The following is a 22,113-nucleotide window of genomic DNA, read 5'->3' as shown; positions in this document are numbered from 1 at the left end:
TCCCACCACTTACACCCTTTTTTGAACAAGGCCATAATGTTGGCAATTCTCCAGTACTCTGGCACCACCCTGAACCTTTTTTTCCAAGCTTTTACTCAAATTTATATTTCTTACAACAGCAGGAACACAGTTAATCTGCACTGTGCTCTCTAAATCCTTAATATTCTTCCTATAGCATACAGCTCAATATTGCACAATGCTCTGAGGTCTTATGGCTTTTACATTCTCTCTCATGCTAAAAGCTAAAATTCTTTTACTTTTTTTCTTTTACACAGCATCAATTTGACTTGTGTTCATTGTGTATGCCTACACCCAAAATGCCTTTTGCTCTTCCTATTTACATTCAGAATATTATATTTTCTTCACAAAAATGCATCACTTCCCATTACTGACACTGAATTCCATCTAGTCACTTTATTTTATTCCTCAATTTCAATATCCATTCTCAACTTCCTTTGATCTCCTAAATAATGAATATAATTCTCATTTTGGTATCAGTGACAAATTTCTCTAGGTTTTCAAACAGTGCACAGAAGTGGCCCCAGAACTGAACCTGCATAATATCCAATCCCAATTGTTCTAAAGAAAAAATTACCTTAATTCCATTCTAATCAATTTTTAAATCCAGTATGCATTCTTTCCCCAATTCCATGTCCCTTAATCTTTCCTAGCAATCGCATGTCTTACTTTGTCAAAGGTTTTCCTGAAGTTCATGCACACTACATCCACTTACTTTCCCCTATCTACTGCCTTAAAAGAATTACGAAATTTATCAAGGACATTTATTCCTTTTGAAAACCATGCTGGCTACTTCTAACTACTTTCCTTTTATCTAGATCATGGCAATTTTATTCTTAAAGGTACTAAAATTTTCCTACTACAGATTTTAGACTAACTGCTTGTAAAAAATGGGCACTAATTTTTTTTTCCAGCCATCATCAATGCAATTTTCCTTCATGATGGAAATACTCAATGAGCGCTTACTGCTACCTAATCCAAGGCAATCATTGCTACTGGCCCACATAAATTGAATGTGCAAAAAAATCTTAAGTCAGTACTACTTAAGAAATCAAGTGTTACATTAATCATACATTGGTGTTACTACACAACTTTTTCTAGTTACAGAGCTAGAATCTGAATACAAATACATGATGCATATCATGACTACAACAGTTAATAAAATAGGCAAAATGTTATTGAAAGATGTCAAGGAGAATAAATGGTTCAACGGTTGGCAGTATATGAACCTGGGTTTGACTGCAAACACAGCATGAAATTCCTTTGTTTGCTAGGCTACAACATAGGAATGTCGTAGACATGATACAAGTCTGGCAATCTTAATCCTGTCTCTAGTGGCTACAGTTCCACAGCACAAAGTGCTAAAATTTAAGTAAAGACTGGTGTAGAAAGTTAAAGAGAAATATACACACGGTTGCAGGAAAGAAGAGAAAGCAGTATATTTAGCTGTGCCGTGCTGGATTTAATCTAGAAAAACAATTTCACCTTCAACGTAAAAGGTAAATTTTAAAAATTAAAATTAAAACTCAGTGCTGAGCTCTTCAGTCAGTTGGCAAGAGAAGGGGTTGAAATACTTGTTGCATAAACTTAATCTAAACCGACTTTTCTTGATTTCCTGACAAGAGTACAAAACCATTGAGTAATTTCTCACTCAAATGTTATAGTTGCTTTCCTGAAAAGTGCAACTATAAATGAAACAATGTTAAGTGAATCAGATGTTTCCATTACAACCAACATAAAAGCTGGAGTAAGGTTCTATGAACCTTTCTTGTCAGGAAAAAAATTAGAACATTATATCCTGCAAAGTGAAATATCGCACGTTCCTAAATTCTTATATTCGTAAGCTAAATAGCTTTTAAAATAAAATTTAAAAATATAATATATGCCAACTCTTGCTTCTTACCTCCCTCTCGTCGCTCATCCCGCTTGCCAACCCTCCTGTTCACTGTTTCCCGCTTCCCTCTTCAGAATCCTCTTTGTGAGCGAGGGAATGAGAAGAGCTGCAAATGAGAGGATCAGGCAGAGAAGCGGCGAGTGGTAAGGAGGGTCAGTGAGCAGGAGAGAGAGTCCAAAATGGCGCTGATCAGGGTCACACAACACTACGTCGGCCCGGCACAAAGCTACGCTAGAAAAATGGAAAACCCTATGCAAAAAGTGTGCTTACTATTATATTTGTGCGTTAAAGTGGATTGGCCTAGAACAGGGAATTTAAAACTGGACTTCTTCTTAGGCAGTCCCTTGGGATTGAGGATGACTTTCTTTCACTCCAGGGTTGTGGGTCCTGAGGTGACTAAAAAGCCCAATGCTGGATCCGCGCACACTGCCATAGGTGGGGCAGGTAGCACTTGATGAGGTGGGTGGGTGAGATGCTCAGGCTTTGGTATGCTCCTTCCACTGTTTGTGTTTGGTCTACCTATCTGGGTCTGCTGAAGACACTTGAAATGGTTAGCACCTTCACGGATGCTTCTCTAGTTTGGGCAGTCTCGAGCAAGAGATTCCCACAGATCGGTGGGGATGTTGCATTTTTTCAAGAAGGCTTTGAGGATGTAAAACAGGGTAATTTAAACCTAAAACAGGGCAATTTAGAATGGGGACCTACTGTATTTGTAGTCACCTAAATTTGAACAATTGCCTAGGTTCCAAAGAAGCGTTCCACACAAGACGTTCCATGGCAACTTTGATCCAGTCTATTCTTAACAAAAAAGCTGGATTATATTTACTTTTCTTCCAAGTAAATGTTAAGCATGCACTTATTTATGGCTAAACTGCTAATCAGGGTAAACAATTTTAGCCAATCTTATGCTCTCAAATGAAATACATGACTCTACCACTAACTACAGCCATAACAGAGAATAGATTGTTAAATGGTCTATGATTAGGTAGAATCTCTATTTTAGAGAATTCAAACAAATCATGCTGTAATTTACATTTTGAAAAACAACAGACATCTTGCAACATGCACCTTGAGTTAAGACTTTTTCCTGCACCTTTCAGTAGGATAATTTGCACGATAACTTGCTAGAAGTGTGAGCTGATAATGGCGCAGTGAGGGCAATTAGACATCTGGGACCAAGACGACCAAACCAAAGAAATTCAAGGATGGGAAAAGAAACAGAACAGAAGAACCATAGAGGGGGAGGACAGAATAGAATCAAAATCAGGTACAGAAAGAGAAATGAGGAGAGGGGAAGAGTAATTAGCTTGACAGAAAGAAAAAAAAGAGATAAAAGAGAAAATTGTAAGAAAAAATAAAATTTCCACGTACAGGTATGAGACTCAACAGTTTAAATTGTTCCCTTTCTGGGAACTGGCAGAGATCGATTAGCATAATTACATACTTAAAAGGGAACTTAGACTGTTAATTATAAGCTTCAATTTACTGTAGTGAGTTTGATGGGCAATTAATGTGCAAATTCAATAAGTGCTTAAAAATTAATGGGGAGGCTAAAGTTAACATGCTGTTTGTACGAGGCAAAAGTCGGAATGGCATAAATCGACAATCGTGCTGGAGAGTCACAACTCATGGTGCATCTTTTCCTCTGAACATGTTGGCCAATTTGCATATTAATGATGGCATGCATCGTGAACCTAGTCATTGTTTTTTAACAGGAAGATGACTTATAAATCTGCTATGCACATCTCAGTATTGATTAATATGCTTAATATGTCTACTAAGTCAGAAGTGTCACCCGCTTAGGTCCTAGCCAATCTAGATAATTGCAACTTGCAATTATTCAGCACCTTTAATTAGCCCACTTCACAATGCAAGTAGAGTCAATGTTGAGTCAGTTTTGGTTTCCAATAGCTTGCGATTATAGCCCTCTTTCCATTAGGTGGTTAAAATGATTGGTTTTGAGAAGCCTTTTAAGAAGCCTTCAGGGAAGGAGAGGTGCACAGGTTTAGGAAGGGCATCCTGAATAATAGAGCAAAGATGACTGAAGACATTGCTACCACAAAAGAAAAAAAACGTGCGCTTATCTTTCACATCCACAAGATGTCCCAAAGTACTCAGCCAATTACTTTTGAAATATAATCATTGTTGTACAGACAAACAAGATGGGCAAATTGTGCACAGCAAGATCCCAAAACAGCAAAGAAATAAACGACAAATTAATTTGGACACTGCACTGTGCTTCTTTGAATAGCACCAGGAGATTCTTAATTTCCATTTGATTAGGTATGCAGGGTTTCAGTTTAATAACTCATGTGAATGACAGCATCAACAGTGCAGAACTGCCTCAGTGCTGCAATGAAGTCAAGCCAGATTAAGTTCTCAAGTCCTGCAGTGAGGTTTCAAAGGCAATGGTCCCACTACTGCTCAAGCTGATATTAACACTGATGTGGAAGGAAAGGGGGTGCAAAAGACAAGAAGGAAGGGATGAGACTTAAAGCTGGAAGAAGTTACATAATGTGGATGCTGATGTAATGAGGATGAAACATTTAAATTTGATTTGTTGGGAACAGGGAATTAATGTTGATCAGCAAGGGCTGGGATAATGTGAAAATTGAATTTAGTATGGATTAGGGTGTCTGTGGCAGAGCTCTGGATGATTTGGAGTTCATGGAAAGTGAAGATCAGAAGAACCAACATGTAGGGCATTGAACTGACAAAAATACAGAAAGGTTTGGCAGCAAGGTAAGTTTGAAGCTGGAAATGTTGTAACGGTGAAAGTAAGCAGCCTTAGAGATAGAATTAAAAAGCCCTTTGAAGCTCAACTCTTGGCCAAACAGGTAACACAGGCCTGAACATTCAACCAAAGGTGAATTGGTGACCAAAGTGCAGAGTGGATGCCAAAAACAATGGTTTTGTTCTTACTGACATTCAACTGGAGGAATACTTGACTCAATCACAGTCTGTCTGCAAGGAAGCAAGCATGGTTTTAAGGAAGAAGGAAAAGTGATGGAGATAGGCTGTGTCAGCATAATAAAGTTTACCATTTGGTTGCAGATGAATTGAGGAATAACATCTGCACAAGGAAGGGCGCAAGAATAGATACTTGGGGAACTACATAGATGATAATGCAGGGCAGGAGCAGCTTTGCTGAAAATGCACTGATTGTCACCATGCAAGGCTGTCCCATTGAAATGGGTCCAGATGGGGTAGTAGTGGAGCAGGATGGCACTGCTGACTACATTGAAAACTCTGGAGGTCAAGGAGGTTAAAGCATCATGACCAAAGGTCACAAAGTCACTACTTGACTTATGGCCTAATGGTGGTGGATTCTGACTGGCAGGCTATTTTACTCAAAAGCATAATTCGAAAATATGGATAGGGTCTGAGATTCATATTAGTGCACTGTACAAAACAAATGTTCTCCTATAATGTGCCAGCATGTAAAAACACATAACCTAGTTGGGAGAAAGAAACGCTGTTTAGCATCACAAGCAAAATTCTGTAGATGCTGGAAATCTTGAAATAAAAACAAAAAATGCAGCAAATACTCAGCAGGTCAGGTAGCAACTGTAAAGAGAAATAGTTAATGTTAATTCTGTTTCTCTCCACAGATGCTGCCTGACCTGAGTATTTGCAGCACTTATCCTTTTTATTTGTTTACTGTCTGTTATACTATTAATGATGTAAATATTTGTGGGCAGGAAAGTAGGGATATATTGACTTTGGCTAAGATCAGGATGCAAATTCAGGCATTCTTGACTACCATCTTCCTGCATTTTAAAATCTTCAACTGTTATCCAAAAGCACTGAGATATTCAGCAGCAGTGACTCATCTATTTCAAAAGTCTACTCAATTTAACTTTGCTTAATTCAAATTACCTGGCTACATTATTATTAATAAAGCACTACATTCTATTTTACCCCCATTGCTAAATTCAAGTTATTGAATAATTCAAATTTTATAGTTCAAAAATATTTGTTAGTCAGTAGACTGTGGATCCCACCTTTTTTCCGAAATCTCTCATCAATCTCACCATATGGCTTAGAAAAAAATGGTTAATTTTGATTGTTTGGCTCTTGCTCCCAGTATAAACAAATGCCAACAAATCCCAACTATATTTGCAATACATTTGACATTGGTAATATTAATAATCTGTTAAAGAGAACTTTTGTTTTGACATTTCCTGGACAATTAGGAAAGTGAATTGAAACAGTTAGGTATCAGCTTCATATGGACCGCCAGTGGACCTGGAAATATTCAGCCTCAATGCTGCAGGTAAGAAAGAAGAGATCAAAAGGAAAAGCTCTGTCCAAAGTCATTACTATCCAGGGTCTGTGATGCTATGAAATCTTATGAACAGTGCAGTATGAAAATCCCATTAGATCCTCAATTGTGTAGCTCCCTTTGAAGAAGAGTTGATAAAGGAATGCATTGTTATTAAAAACTGCGTAAACAGGAATTCAAATTAAATCATATTACTATGTTTACTATACAATCAGCAGACAAAACATTCCACATGAAACATTAGAACTACTACTCCAAATATAGTCAACAAAACTGGTTTCTTCAGGGGCCAATAGGCCAAAGCATCTTAAAATATAAAATATTAAAAGCAAATGATAGTCTAAAAAATTAGACAACAACATTAAGCAAAGCTGCTAATAGAATGTTCAAAGTCTGGAAAGATAAAAAAATCAAGAAATTTAAGAAGTTTTTTTTTTAAAGAACCATTTTGGACTGATCCTTTTCCTTATGAACTGAATATCTACTCCAATCTGGTAGTCAGGTGACATTCACGGAAGTACCCACCCTCAGCTGGAGCAGCCTGGAAATCAGAGGAGTCCTTCTTTAACTTTGAAGTCACACTAATTTTCCTTGCTTTTCTCTCTAGAGTACCTGAAGGGTCTGTACAAGACAAGTCATGAAGATTGAGAGGGATAAAGGGGCAAACCTCTAAAAACCTAAAACACAACCCCAACACACATGTAAGACGCCACAACTAGATACAATACATAAAGCACATTTCTTAAGCATTTATCTAGCTAATTCACACCACTAGAGTAAACTATTGAATAAAAGAAATTGAAAAAAAAGAGCAGCTGACACCTTCATGAAACCCAAAGATTCATGCACAGACAATCCTGCACAGACATCATTGGTGGGATAGCACTAAGGCAAGAAAATAATTTACAATTTCTTCAGTTTTGCTGTGAAGTATGCCCCCCGGTTGGTCTTAGGTTTGGCTCAAGAACATTGCTCCCACCCAAAGAATAATGGATCTTAACAGGACGAATAGGTATTGAAATAAGTTGCAATTAATGGATGGCTGTTGTACTATTACATTGTGAAGACAATTTTATTGCACCAAGCAAGATTCCACCCCTTTTTATTCCCACTGGCTATATTCGTAAAGTGTTGAAACTTCAGGCTACACAGGTGTTTGAATGTCAATGTCAAGTTACTAAGATGCATACTTTTAAAAGAAATAAACTACAACTGTAAAGATAATGTTACTAAACAAAAATAAACCTTTCAGGACAGCTTAAAGGCGGGGTCATGAAACATTTCAATTTTGTACAATTTAACCTACAACGTGGAGGCCACAAATCTTTTGAAGGCTTGAGCTTAATCGAAGATGCTGCTCAGCTTTAAAATTTGTCTGTTATTTTGAGACTAATGCTCAATTCTCAACCTGCAACACTTTATAGAATTGAACTATAACAACTGGAATAGGTTGGCATTATTCCACCACTAAGTCAAATACACTAACAAATAATTGATGCAGATAATTTATCCCAAATCAATACAGTTTTGAAATCTGACTTTAAGATTTCAAATGTGTGTGTGATCAAGAATTAAATCGGAACAGTGCAAATTTTCATTTTATCCCCCCCCCCCCATTTGACTTAAAAATCTTAGCAACACAATACAATGAGATTTTACATTTAAATTCCCTTCCAAGCCTTATTTTTTCACTCTGCTTCTCTATTTATGCCACACCACCTGCTGAATAAGGATTGCACTTGCCATATTTGAGCCTATGTCTATATCGCCTCCTGTGCCTCAATAGTTTGTTCAACTAAGGAGTGACTAGGATATCTCTATATTCTCCATCATTTCAGCAAAATACTTCATCTGTTTTTAGTACTTAAGGATTGAAATAAAGTCATGATTTCAATTTGTGGGTAAAGCAGTTTTACAGGGATAAAACCTAGCTCTACCACTCCATGGCAGAAAGTACTAAAACACCAATGTACCCAACTAAAACAATGAGAAAGCCATATAATTTTAGAACCACTTTCTACTATGCTAAAACTACAAATAAAGGAGATAAAAACTTTTAAATCTACTATAAAAGGGCGACTTTTAAAATTGTAGGATGCAAACATTCTAATGGCAAAGCTAAATGAAAACTTTCTTTTAGCAAATGCTGGCTCACAATCAAACCCTCCACAGCAACTGATTAAAGGTTTTGTTGCAAGCAAACAGTACTTTGTACAAAACAAGGCTCGGTTTCTTCCTCACAAACTGTAACCTACATAAGACTGTGTTAATATGTCACTAATTATGGTCAATATTTTTCCTACTCGTTCCAGTTATTGGTTGTTCCACTCAGTCTGAATCAAATTACAAGTTCAATAATAAATAAAACATAGTATCACATGAAATACTAAACATTTACACCAAATTAAAACAAATTTCTTTCACAACTTTCAAAATATTTGTATTCTGCAATTTCCCTGCTGCTCCCTTACAAAACACTCCAGGACTTCAGCACTTAATCTAGGCTAGAACTCTATGCGTTACTGAGGCATTAGATGTGGTATCTTTTGGCAGAGAAACTGAGGTTCCTTCTGCCTGCCACAATGACTACAAAATATCCTGTAACAGGAGGACTCTCCTGGCCAACATTCCTCCTTTACTCACACCAGAAGAACAGATTAACAGATAATTTCTACATTTGCTGTTTGTGGCTTCTGCATCTGCCTCCATCACAGTCATTGTCATCAGCTGCCCCTGAATTCAAGAATGACATCTACTCAGGGTCCTGAGTTTCTGTTCTGGATCCTCACGTGACTGAACAGGCCAATACTCGGCCCACATATCTTTGGGCACATGGGGCAGGAAGTCACATGCAGTTGTGGGATCTGAGTGCAGGATTTACTTCCTTTTCTTCTCTGCCTCATTATTAAGACATTGCGACTCAAAGCATGATGCAGCTTAATGGACAAGTTACTGCCATTTTGAAAGATTAGTAGCAAGCTCTTCACAGTCATTAATCTCAATGCTACCATGCTTCAAGGAGAGCGTCAGAGTGTCTTTGCAGTGTTTTCTTTGTCCTCCCCAGGACGTTGGCTGTATGAAAGTTGATTAACAGGACCTGGCGGAGAAGATGCTGTCCAACCATCCGAGCAGTGTCTGATCCACTGAAGTTGATTTTGCAGGAGTTTTGCCTGAAAGCTTATAGGGCTGGCTTCAAGACCGACACTAGCATTTGTTGAACTGTCTTCTCATTGAATCCGGAGGATGCGACCAAAGTATTGTTGATAGAATTTCTATAGTGCTCTTATGTGTTGCTGATGCATAATCCAGGTCTCACTGCAGTACAAGAATGTGTTGATGACAATACATGCTCTCTACAATAGGACTTTTGCTAACGGGGAGATCGTTGCTGTCAACCACTCTCTGCCATAGTTTGTAGAGGATAAGCTGGTGCAGCTGATCCAGTGTTGGATCTCTTCATCAATGGTGGCCTTTTGAGAAAGGTAGCTGCCAAGGTGTGTGAAGTGCTCAACATATTCCAGAGTCTCTCCTTCAACATGTGTGGGAAGTAGAAAATTTCACTGACTAGCTATGTGTTGATAAGAGTTTTCTTTTGGCACCATTCAAAAACAGGCCGAGTTTCTTGTATGCAGAATTGAAGAGATCGAGAGTGGTTTGTAAGTCTGGTGCAGAGTGGGCAACAATACTGCAGTCATCTACAAACTGTAGATCATGTATGGTTATGATGGTCAGTTTAATTTTACTATGGAGGCAAGTGAGGTTAAAGAGTTTTCCATGTAGATGGTAATTAATACTGACACCAGAGAGAAGATTTTTGATGAGGTGAATAGTTCCTGTCAGGTAGGTTGTAAATAGTATTGGGGCTATCACACAGCTTTGCTTGACACATGGCCAGATTTTGAAGGGAACTGTTTGAGATCTCCCACTCAAGACAGCTGCAGTTGTATCATCATGAAGCAACTGCAGGATTGTGAAGAAGTTTTTTGGACATCCAAATCTTTGGAGCACAATCCACAGAGCCTCACAATTACAGAGTTAAATACTTTGGACAGGTTGATGAAGGTCATTGTTTTTCATTCAACTGATTGCTTGTTGCAGCTCTCCCATCCATGCTGGCTGTCCCATGGATTCTACCACAGGGTGGAGGTTAACTTGGAGAGCATCAGCTACCAATGTGGGTTCAAGATTGAAGAGTTGCTGAAACTGCTATTTCTGGCATTGACAGATGGAATTGTCATCTTGAGAAGAGAAACACCATGTTGTGAGCAAAGGGGATTTTGTCCATTTGACCTTATTCTATAGTTGGCCCTGGTGTTTTCAAAATGCTTTCATTCCATGATGGCCAGCATATTAAATAGTCATTTGGTACCACAGAACTTGAACATTGCTGAAAAAAAGATTTTTTTGTCTAACTTTTCCATCTTGCACTCATTAGGACAATTTGCAAGAAAGTGCCATTTGCTAGTTCATTCCCCAGGGCATTGTCTTGACCAGAGTCAAGCTCCTGGTTTAACTGCCAAACATTGTTTGAAATTTAACTGTCAGTCACCATCAACAGGCACATTCTCCATAACAACGTCTCCACCAGAGTCCACTTGCCAACCAATCAGTTGATCTTCTCATACAGTATAAATTTGTTGTTTCCCCGAACATTGACATTTTCTGGCAAATCGTCCTATGTGCAAGACAAAAAGCTTCAAAAAAGGTCAATTTTTCAGCAATACTCATGGTCAGCATATTGTTTGACCTCTTAGGCTCCTTCCACAACATGTTCTTCATCTTCTGGATTTGCCTTTGAGCTATTGGAATGCTGCCTTCTTGACTTGCGATCTTGGATTGTTCTGACAGGCAATGAAGGCTGCTCATTTTTGTTCTCGGAGATCACATATTTCAGCATAACGTTCATCAAACCAGTCCTGGCACTGACAATGCGCAAACCCAATGACCTGGACACAGGAGTCTAGCAAGCTGACTTTATTTGATCCCACTGTTCTGGAATTGAGTTGGACGTGTGAAGATTTTCTAGATTAGTCATGAGGCGCTTTTGGAATTCCTCTCTTTGGTTGGGCTGCTTTAGGGCCAAGACATTGATCTCCTTCCTCCTGTACTTTTGGGCTTTGCAATGTCTTCATGCAAGGTAATGCTCCTCATCAATCAAACAAGTTGATAATTTGCCCAGCATGGATGCTGCATGGATCAAATGATACAGACATCACTTAGACGTTTGACCCAAACAATGACATAATCCAGGAGACTTGGTGAAGGAGGCTCGACGAAGAAAGACAAACAACAAAACTCTTCATTGCCTCCAGAGTGCTAACTTAGCCTTTGGTCAACTGAGGAAAAGGGTATTCGAGGACCAGGATCTCAAACCCAAGACCAAGGTTATGATTTATCAGGTAGCAGCGATCCTCACACTGCTATATGTTTTGGAGACTTGCGCAACCTACAGCAGGCACCACAAAACAATGGACAAGTAACACCAGTGGTGCCTTTTCAAATTCAGTGGCAAGAAAAGCAGTCCAACAGCAGCGTCCTCTCCCAAGCCAAGATGCCCATCAAGGCGTTAATCACTCTGAAGCAGCTCCACTGGGTGAGAAATATCATTCATTCGAATGCTGACACCAGACTTGCATCCTCAAAGCATCCCTGAAGTGGTCAAACATCTCGGCCAATTCATGGGAGCCCCTGCCTTGTGACCAGCCAAAATGAAGAAAGCTCATCCAGGAAAGCACCAAACAGAGTTTTGTCCTGGAATATACATGGGTAAAATTGAGGTGGCGGAGGGAGCACACAAACCTCCAAACAACCCATCCACCCAATCCTTCAACCACCACCTGCTCCAGATGCGGCAAAGTCTACAGATCACACATTGGGCTTATCAGCCATCTCAGAACACAATGAACCAGAGTGGAAGTAAATCATTCTTGATCACGAGGGACTGTTTAAGGCCAAAGCCCTTGTCCTTCAAGGTGGTAAACATCACGGATTTCAAAGGAATTTGCTCCAGTCCATCCTGTATACGGTACACACTGCTGCCACTTTATCAGTGATGGAGGGAGTGAATGGTTAAATTGGTTGTTAGGGTGGAGATCAAGCAGACTGCTTAGTCCTGGATGGTGTCAAGCTTCTTGAGTGTTGTCAGAACTACTCTCATTGAGCTAAGTGGAGAGTATTCCATCACACTCCTGACTGTCTTGTTGAAGGTATTCAAACTTTGACGAGACAGAAGGCAAATTGTACAGCACTGATTTTCCAGCCTCTGACCTGCTCTCGTAACCACAGTATGTACACTGCTGGTCCAGTTCAGTTTCCATTCAATGGTAACACCCAGGATGTTGATAGTGGGATTCAGCGATGGAAATGCTATTTTATATCAAAGGGAGATGGTGAGATTCTCTGTTGCTCAAGATGGTCATTGCATAGCACTTGTGTGGTGTGAATGTTACTTGCCACTTCTCAGTCCATCCCGAATGTCTTGCTACATATGGACAGGGATTTCTTCAGCAGCTGAGGAACTGTGAATGGTGCTGAACATCGTGCAATCATCCACAAACATCTCCCACTTCTGACTTTATGATGAGGGAAGGTCACTGATGAAGCAGCTGAAGATGGTTGGGCCTAGGACATTACCCTGAGGAAATCCTGCAGCAATTTCATGGGACTGAGATTGACCTCCAGCAACCACAAGCATCCTTCTTATACTCCAACCAGTGGAGGGCGCCCCACCCACCTCCACCCTCAATTCACATGGAGTTCAATTTTACTAGGGCTTCTTGACGCCACACTCAATCCAATGCTGACTGGATATCGAGGGCAGTGATCGAGGAGTAAAGATTGTCCAGGACACCAGAAGAACTCCATGCCATGGAATCCCTTTCATCCATTCCAAAAATCACTACATTAACATTCAACACAAAGTAAGTAATGTTAGAATTTTTAATATTAACAACTTCCTCACATCTGGCAGAATACAATGTTAGGATTCAAGTATCCCAAAACCTCAGATCTTAACCAGTCTTCCATAACTCCAGCTCCCACTATAGGTTTATTAAAGGAAGAAATCCCACGCACAAGAAACTGTGGCAAAGTGGATGAAAATTTCCAGGATTCATTATGACCTGTCCACTACCAAGTGACCAATCTTTCACAATGCTGCTTCTAGCCTGAAGCTAGATTTAGTGCTATTTATACATTAATACTCTTGTTGACGAATCTGAGGCCAGTCCATTAGAAAATTGATTACTGGGAACATCGTGCAGCGATGTTGGATAGGTAGAGCAGCAGCAAAATTCAGTATTTAAAAAAACATCTCCAGTGACATTGCTCAGAGTTTCCTCAAGAGGCCGGAAAGCATCTACACCAACAGCACAGGCAGTGGCCTAGATGTCCATGTAATAAGTTTAATGTTGCTCTTATGGATAAGTGGAAATAATTTTTGCATATACCCATGAAATTGCATTTCGAAAAGGGCATAGAAAGCTAAAAGAAAAAAATTGGAAGATTTTGAAACAATAGGTTTGCACAATTTGATTGGTTTGCTTTTTATCCTCCCACTAACAGATTTTCTTCTGTTGAAGCTCTGGTTTGTTTGTTTCACAAGTGTCAAATTGAAGTCTCAAAAACTGAGGTCCTGAAATGTGATGCCTAAAGTATGATGTTCTGGAAGTGCTCATTCTTGTGCTATTTAGTCACTTACACTGTTTTCTCTTCCTGTTCTTGCACTATGGCCTCTGGAGTCTGCCAAGGATATATCCTTGGCCTCTTCCTATTTGGCATCTACATGCTGTATCTCAGCAACATCTTTCAAAAACAGAAACTCTTTTTTCTGCCATTAACTGCCTCCTTCTCCCTGATAACTGTTTGAGGCTGAACCACACAGTTTTCAACCTTGATGTTGTATTTAGCCCAGAAACGAGCTTCCAAGTACATATCTGCTCCCTCACCAAGAATGCCTACTTCCACCTAAGTACCATCACCTGACTCCACCCCACCTCAGCTCATTTGCTGCTGAAACCCTCACCTGTACCCGATCTCTATATTTGACTATTCCGATGTTCTCATCTTCCACTCTACATAAATTTGAACTCATCCAAACCTTTGATGCCTCTGTCTCGTTCAAGTTTCATTCATCCATTATCCTATGCTCCCTGGTCAATATTGGATTTTAAAATTTGCATCTTTGATTTCAAGTCCGAGTGTGGTCTCTCTCCATCTCTAACCTCTTCCAGGACTACCACACTCCCAGGTCTCTGCGTTCTCCCAATTGTAACCACAATTACATGTTAATTGCTCCATTATTGGTAGCTGTACCTTCAGCTGCCCAGGTCCAAACTCTGGAATTTTCTCCATAAACATCTCCACCTGTCTTACCTCCATTAAGACACACATCAAAACCTGCCTTTTTATCCAAGCTTTTTGTCATCTGTCCTAACATCTGCTTATGTGGCTTAGTCTCAAATTTTATTTGAAATCACTTCTGTTAAGCATCTGGAGATATTTTACTATGTTAAAGATGTTACATAAACACAAGCTCTTGTTAAGGTATAACTAGCAGATCTCCTGTGGTATGCTCAAGATGTTATCTTATAATGATAGACGCATTATATTATATGATGCAAGATGTACAAGAGTGGCTTAATTATGGTGATTACACAGTATTTTGGCAATTTTATGCTGTGAAGCACTTGGAAATACCCCAAGTAAATAATAGCTGCTATAGAAATAAAAGTTCTTTCTTTATATGGATAGCTTCTCAATGGTAGTTTTATAACTATTTTGCTCATTTTTGATTCATATGTCTACTCCCATTGTAGTTCATGATATCTTGCTGTTCCAAGAATACGTGCTTTGTGAATCGGTCCAAATTTTGAATGTCGGGGCACAGCACCCAACATTTGAGCCAGGAAGCACAAGCGAGTGTACTAGTTTTAATATATTATACCAACAAACCTCCCATGGTATTGCTTTAGATAAATTATGTATTATGTTTTCCAAGAGAAGAAGAGCAAGGCCAAGTAATGGACTCCCCAATAATGTGAAATTATGTCCCTTTACCAAAGAAAATAGCTGAGCTCATTCAGCATTTTCTAGCTGCAGGCCATCTTTCTGCTTTTATCTCTTATTTAAGCATAATTAGCTACAAATATTTAAATTTTTCAGACATCCTACCAAGAGTTTGCTGGGCTGTGATGGTTTTTTTAGTGCATTTTGCCTGAAATCAATGTAGCCAACACAACCTAAAAGAATTTTAAGCAAAAATTGCATTCAAGGGAAATCGAGTTTCCATGATCCTTTGTGCTAATCTTAAAACATTGCATCATAAACAAAACTGACCATGTCCCCAGGACAAGGTAATCACCACTGGGAGTTTATACTAAATTTGCACGCCTTCAAAAGGACCCTAAAAATTGAGCTGGTGATTTTGGGCACGAGGACCTTTAGAAATGTTTTAAAAGCTTTTGTTTTTTTTTATTTACTACAAAACTGACTAATGAACAACAATATAACTAGCAAATGGTTTTGTATGTTTTTTTCAAAGTTATTTTCAGTAATTTAAAATCAAGTTACTCAGGTGTGGATTGACACTAATCACAAATGCTTTAAACAGCACTTTCAGCTGTTTAATCAAACTGTACCTACTTACCACTTTTAAATATACAAAGAAATATTTTTCAAAGCAAAACTTTAAAAAATTACGGTTTAAAACAAGACATGATTGCCCTAGTTCATGACAGATTGTGCATTTGGTAAACAAATTTGAACAGAAACCAGAGAAAAGAACACTCAAGATGGGAACAACATGCACCAGAATTGCCAAATGTGCCTAAAACAGAAATGTTACATGCCAGGCTTTGGTATTTTATGCAGTCATTTTCTGCAAGCCTTGATAAGAAGTGTAAAGAAACCAAGGCAGTTAAGTGAAATTTGAATGCCTGGGTTTTGGGTATGTTGAAGTTTACAGGTAAAAACTTTAAGGAAGGCTTTAAGAGGCAATGGACATTTCAATTTATAAAGTTGTTATTGTGAAATAGATTTTTTTTCTATCTTGTTTAAAACTGAATTTGTCCCATCAGAAAGTTTGGCTAGAGTGAAAAATGGAAAACAAAAACTTTGCATAAAACATTTGAGTGATTTATAGAGGAAAGATAATACCATATATGATTAAATGACAGGCAGTTGTAAGTCAACAAACTGTAGAAGTGTAAGTACAATTATAATTAGTCATTTTTGTTTGAATTTTAGTTACCACTTCAGGTATGCTACTAGAAACCCATTTCCTTTGTGAGCAACACCACAGTATCAAAGAATAATATAGCACAGGTAGTGGCATTAGGCACATTGTGTCTGTACAACTATTCGAAAGAGCAATTCGTCCCATTCCCCTGTTCTTTCCCTATACCCCCACAAATGTATCCAATTCCCTTTTGAAAGTTATTCTTGAAGCTGTTTCCATTACTCCTTCAGGTAGTGCATTCCAGATCGTAACAACTTGCTGCGTAAAACAATATTTTCCCTCATGTCGCCTCTATTCATTTGTTAATTCTCTTAAATCTGTGTTGTCTAATTACCGGCCCTCCTTCCACTGGAATTTTTTTTTTTAAAAGTCATTTTTAGTATTTTAAAATCAGGTTACTCAGGTAGTGGATTGACACTGATTAAAATTCTTTATGATAACCCACTTTCAGTTTAATCAAACTACTTAATTATCACTGAAATTTATAAAGGAATATTTTTAAAGTATTTTGTTTATTAAAAAATTACATTTTAAAATGATGTGCAATTGCAAGAATTCATGACAGATTTTGCATTTAGCACAAGTCTGGGCAGAAGCTAGAAAAAATACATTCAGACGGGTACAATTTGCATTAAGTCCCTTCATGATTTTGAATACCTTTTCTTTAACCTTCTCTGCTCAAATATAACTGAGGTCTTTGTTCCTTGATAATATTCTAGTAAATCTCCTCTGGACCCTCCCCAAGGCCTTCCTTGATCTCCTTCATAAAACGTGTGCAGGATTGAACACAATTCTCCAGCAGGGTCCAAGCCAGCATTTTGTACAAGCTCACTACCACACTTTGCTTTCTGCCCCTTAGCCAATTTCATACCCATGTGGCCACTGTCCCTTTAATTCCATGGACTTTAATTTTGCTAACAAGTCTATTATGTGGTACTTTATCAAATGCTTTTTGTAAGTCCCTAAGCAAAATGTCCTTTTCTTTAGTAAACATGGATGCAGAGGACTCATTTAGCAACTCAGCCATGCCCTCTGCCTCCACATCTTGATATTTTTGGAGCCTAATTCATCTTTCTTTGTCTATCTTTTTAAAGTTGTGTGTTCTTAAAAGACTTTTGGGATCCCTCCTATGTTACCTGTTTATCTATTTTCACATACTCTCTCTTGGCCTTCATTTCTTTTTCAGATTTCCCAATCTTTTGCATTTAGCTTGGTTCACTACTGAATTAAGAATCCATCATCTATCATAAGCCCCCTTTTACTGTTATAAAAATTAAAATCTATCTTTACTCATCCAAGGAGTTCTAGCTATGGATGTCCTTCTTTCCGCCACGCCCATGTAGGAACATGTCTAGTCTGTAACCAAACTATCTCTGAATGCTTCCTATTGTTGATTTAGTGTTTTAACAGTCAATCTTTGATTCCAATCCACATGGGCGAGAACCCTTTTCAACTCAGTGAAATTACTGCTCCTCTAGTTGAATACTTCCACATTTGATTTTTCCTCATCATATTCCATAACTGCTCTAAGCCTAATGATACTGATTCCCAAATGCCCTCCCACTGAAACATGTTCTACCTCATTCCCAAGAACTAGATCCAGCACTGCTGCCTTTCTCACTGGGCTAGAATCATGAAGAAAGTTCACTTATACAAATTTCAGAATTCCTCCCTTTGTTTACCCTTTGTACTGTTATTTAATTGTCTTGCTATAGACTAATAAAATTTCCCTATTATCACTACTCTAAAGCATTTTTTGAAATTCACCTAAATTTGCTCCTCTATCTCCTTCCCGCTAGAGTATACACCCAGCAGTGTAACAGCTCCTCAAATTGTTCCTCAATTCAAACCAAATAGATTCAGTCTTCAAACCTTGAAGTACGTTATCCTTTTCCAAATCTGTAACAATATTTTTAATCAATACTGCCCTCTTTTCATCCTTCCATCTTTCCTGAATACAATGTACGCAGGAATATTAAGTGCTAATTCCTCCCTTTGATTGAGCCAAGTCTTTGTAATTCTTATTATACCACATAACTACTAGTGTCTGCAGCTACCAACTTTTTTAACACCCGGTGCACTTACACACATGCACTCGGGACATGACCCGATCTTCCTGTCACTTGTCATTTTAATTCACCATCTTGCTCATATTCTGCTGCAATGTTCCAGTGAAGTCCAAGACAAACTGGAGGGACAGCACCTCATCTTCCGATTAGACACTTTATAGCCTTCTGGGCTTAACATCAAGTTCAACAACTTCAGACCATGAACTCTTTCCTCCATTTTGATTCTTTTTTGCTTCCCGCCCTAGGGCCAGTCTGTAACTTGGTTCTCATGTTTTGCTTTCAGAAAGTGCTGACCCTTGCTTTGCTATTCACACATTCTGCTATCTGATCTTTATGCCACAATTAACACCTGCCTTAGTCTTTAACATTATCATTACCACTCCCTTGGTCGTGCATCCATGACATCTTTGTCATCTAATCTCTCCTGAGATCCAATCCGCCCTGACCTTGTATTTTGCTCCAACTCTTCTCTAACAGCATAAAACCCATCATATTGCTACCTTTCTTCAGCTCTGAAGAAGAATCATTTGGACTCAAAACGTTAACTGTGTTTCTCTCTTCCACAGATGCTGCCAAAATAGTTTAAACTGAAGATCAATTAATATTTCGTAATATACAGTAGCTATCATATTGTGGTAATTACAAGGGTCCAAGAGCAGACTTCTAAACAGGGCAGGTTTTACACCATGTGAAAAGACTGAGACTGGATAAGGGTACAATTATTTTAACCAAAAAAAGGGATACATCATTGTGACAGGAGAGTCTATCAATATAGGAATTATTGGTAGCAGGGTAGTATATGATCATCAATTGTTTAAAGCCTTTGCTCTTCTGTAACTGATCTGAAATAGGGATGCACAATATCAACTTTTCAGATGATACAAAAATAGGGACAAAGGTTATTTGTCAAAAATACATAAGAACCTTTAGGAGGATAGAGACAGGTTAGTAGAAACACAGATATCAGATGAAATTTAATGAGGATAAATATAATGGATTATTTGGAAAGAATAACCAAGAGGGCATACACACTAAATGATAAAACTTTAAAAGGAGTAGAGGAACAGAGACACTTAGGGATTCAAAATCACAAATGTTCAAAATTGAGAGGCTAAGTTAATATAACCGAAAAAAAAGTTTGAGGTTCTAGATTTTAGAATAAGGATATCAAGTACAAAAACAAAAAGTTAATGGAAATTATACAAATCACTGGTTAGGCTGCAGTGGAAATATGGTGTCTGGTTTTAGGTACTTGACCTTAGGAAAGGTGTCATTGAGGATATGGAAGATTCTTATAAATTAAATTAGATTAGCTTAAATTAGGGCCTCTTATGGATCACAATAAAAGCTTAAAAAGCAATCAGATGGTGAATTCTAAAATAGAGGTATATTTGCTAAGGTAACCATGAAAAAAAATCACTGATCAATGAAACAGTAGCACAAAGGGGTGAATCTACCATCAAAACATCAAAAGGACCTGACAGTCATTAGCACATAGAACATCCAACCAAAAGAACAATAGAGCAGAATCCATAAGCTTTTACAAAGAAAGTACATACATTTTTGCTTTAAAAGGTTGAGATGGAACTAGGTTGATAGTTCTTTCCTGTGTCTGGAACAGAAGTGAGGGGGGCAAACTGTCTCCTTAAAATGTTGCAAAAATTATACAATTCATGATTTTTACTTATAGCTATGTCATACATTCAAAAATGTAGTTACATATCTAATCAAAGGCCTAACTGGACTAATAAAAAGCTTTATTTTACTTTCTTACTAGAAAGAACGCTATTCATAAATTAGAGTTGCGTTTTGTATCTTACTCAAACACACCCCACCTCCTCTTTTGCAATGAAACAGCCTACCATTTCATGCATCTTGTATAGTTCAAATGCAGGCATAAGAAGAGTGAAGTTTATCCCATCAATTCTGCTACAAGAATGTTTTCTGTGAATGGAGGCTACCTCCACAATAATGCCATCCTAGAGTTATTTCTGAATGGAAGCTACCTCCACTATAATGTCATCCTAGAGTTGCTTCCCTATTTTTATCTGGGTATAGATGGACAATCAGGCAGATGAACAGACAGAGGTTTTTCCCATTTTCTGCAATAATTAAAATAAGCATTTTCTAATCCATAGTGCTATCCCTGGTACAGATTAAAAGCCAAAAGAGTCTGACACATTTGCAAGAAAAAAACACTAAGAACAATACTGAACATGGACTATCAGTTAACAACTTACCTTTTTTGCTATGCTTTGGGGGAACAGCTCCTACAGGGCCAGTTAGTCCAATGTTGTCATAAAAATTATTAATGGCTTTTGGGTCAAAATTCCCTGAAATGAACACAAATGGAAAGAATTAAGGAACACGATTGCAAGCTAATTTTTAAAAAAGCTTTCAAGCAAGCACAAATAACTAAAAACCGGTAAGCAACAGTTTAATTATGGAGCTCAAGTTTTGGAGCGGTCGGGAGAGGTGCAAGCTGTAGTAGGGGAGGCCGGAGGGAGCTCAGATGTGACAAAAGGCAGGAGGAAGTGCAAATGGGAAGAGGGAGGAGAGGCAAACAGGTGGAGGGAGAGGGAAAGACAGAAATAAATCTCAATGGCATACTCATGAAATATATTATAATTTATTTTGTTCTTCCTAAGAACCCACTGGATTTATAGAAAGATTTATATTTTCCCACTTTTAGAGATTAAACACTTCATAAATTAATAATACATTTTTACTATGCAGTGCATGTGTCCTTTTGCTTTTCTTCCCAAAGTGAATAAAGTTACATTTCTCCACAATAAATTTCATCTGACATCTATCTTCCCAATCTGTCTTCCTGCACTACAGTCCTTTTCATAATTAATTTACAAGTAAAATTCATACATTCCTTTCTATGTCCCCAGTCGTGTTGTCCGAAATGTCAATACCCAAAATCCAGCCTATTTGAAGAGTTGTCTTAACAATCGATAATTATCTAGCATCCTATTGCCTACCATGCTAATATCGCTGGGCTTGCCCACCATATAATAATGAGCTTGTCTTTCAGTGGGAGAAATTACAGGGGCTTCCAAAGCTGTAACAAAACGTTGGTGTTTGCAAGAATGAAGCACAGCTGGTTCAATATCATTCCAACTGTAACATCTTATTAACTAATTTATTGCATTCTCATTCCAAACCACACACTAACCTATTTTCTTTAGTAATTATTTAAGAACAACTCAAAGTTTGTTCTACCATATCAATAATGCTTTCTATTAGCCCAGCCGGGATTTGATATGCACAGGATAAATAAAGCAGTGCCAAAAAAAGGGGCAAGTGAACTATGACTTGGGGCTCAAGTTTAGCTTAACGACAGGTGCATCCAAAAAGCATCATCAGAAGGCTTTCAGGCAACCATATTTAGAAAAGAGTTTACAATTATTTCAAATAACTAGAGATAAAGAGAGACTGATAACATTGACCAAGAAGCTTAAATTAGCTCAAAGGAAGTAAGCAGTTAGTTCACCTGGCAGTTGTCAATCTGTCATTTCTGCAAATCTTTCAACAGTACATTGGTCAGTGATACTTTAGATTGCTGTACGTACTTATTGGAAGATTTGAACTTAATTGCTTGGTA

The 22,113-nt window shown here is 38.2% G+C and overlaps 1 protein-coding gene across 11 annotated transcripts in view; it reads right to left on the bottom strand.

Annotated features, from left to right (window-relative positions):
- Positions 1–22,113, bottom strand: part of tab3 (TGF-beta activated kinase 1 (MAP3K7) binding protein 3) — a 136,475-nt gene that overhangs the window by 16,027 nt on the left and 98,335 nt on the right. For 4 of the 11 annotated variants that reach the window (XM_041211478.1, XM_041211480.1, XM_041211479.1 and 1 more), the window contains 2 exons: positions 20,744–20,836; positions 6,723–6,818 (listed from right to left, as the gene is read on the bottom strand). In XM_041211478.1, coding sequence (XP_041067412.1) covers positions 6,723–6,818; positions 20,744–20,836 — 189 coding nt within the window. Of the gene's footprint in view, positions 1–1,921; positions 2,162–6,722; positions 6,819–20,062; positions 20,148–20,743; positions 20,837–22,113 lie in introns of those variants that run through there. The other 7 variants (XM_041211486.1, XM_041211483.1, XM_041211484.1 and 4 more) reach the window with 7 other exon arrangements.

This window comes from Carcharodon carcharias, chromosome 18 (assembly GCF_017639515.1).
Source record: "Carcharodon carcharias isolate sCarCar2 chromosome 18, sCarCar2.pri, whole genome shotgun sequence".
NCBI lineage: Eukaryota > Metazoa > Chordata > Chondrichthyes > Lamniformes > Lamnidae > Carcharodon > Carcharodon carcharias.
Note: the sequence above shows the minus strand (reverse complement) of the source record. Positions and strands in the feature narration are given on the sequence as shown.